Source organism: Charadrius vociferus, unplaced genomic scaffold, assembly GCF_000708025.1.
Source record: "Charadrius vociferus isolate BGI_N301 unplaced genomic scaffold, ASM70802v2 scaffold1451, whole genome shotgun sequence".
Classification (NCBI taxonomy): Eukaryota; Metazoa; Chordata; class Aves; order Charadriiformes; family Charadriidae; genus Charadrius; species Charadrius vociferus.
The window spans coordinates 8688-9385 of NW_009646629.1; the positions used below are offsets into that span (position 1 = coordinate 8688).

Below are 698 nucleotides of genomic sequence, written 5' to 3' on the forward strand. Positions count from 1 at the left end.
TTACTGCGGTTGGGCCGGCCCCTGCCGCTCCTGGATGCGCAGGAAGGTTTGGCGCGTGTGCTCTGTCGTCGACTGCCGCATGTGCTTCCGGCCTGCGGTGGGAGGACGGGGCTCACCGGCAGGCACCAGCCAGCCCTTCTCACCAGGAGATGTCCCGGAGGGGACCTGTGTCCAGCCCGTTCTGTCCCGCGCACACTCACTGTCTCCCACGTCATCCTGGAGCTCCAAGGGGACGGATTTCACCTCTCGTGGCTTCTGGGAGCTGCCGGTGGGGAGGGCCGTCTTCTTGGGGCGAAGGCTCTTGAGAGGCTCCTATGGAATGGGGCAGAGGACGTGAGGAGGGAGAAAAACTCCCCTCAGCTGTGGCTTCGGCCTCGTTTAAATCTCAGCTTTTCCCCGCAGGGAGCCCGTCCCCTGCCGCGGTGCTGGAAAGGGAAGGGGACCCCGCAGCCCCCAGCCTGGTCCGTACCCGGTAAGCCTTGGTGACGACACGGCGGCGGCGCTTGGGCTCGCTCTCGTCCTGGTCACTGGTGGGTTCCTCTCCCTCGTCGATGTCAAAATCGGAGTCCACCTCGTCGTCGCTGTCCGACTGGTCGCCCCGGTACTCGTCATCGCCCGACTCCTGCGGGGACAGAGGGGCCGTGTCACCCCCCGGGACTCCCCACGCCGCTGCCCTCCCGCCCCACGGCCACCGGGGG

The 698-nt window shown here is 67.3% G+C and overlaps 1 protein-coding gene across 1 annotated transcript in view; it reads right to left on the reverse strand.

The window, feature by feature from the left end:
• VPS72 (vacuolar protein sorting 72 homolog (S. cerevisiae)) overlaps positions 1-698 on the reverse strand; it is a 6871-nt gene that overhangs the window by 1327 nt on the left and 4846 nt on the right. The window contains 3 exon segments of the mRNA XM_009888134.1: positions 5-92; positions 201-312; positions 470-622. Of these exon segments, the coding sequence (XP_009886436.1) occupies positions 5-92; positions 201-312; positions 470-622 (353 nt within the window).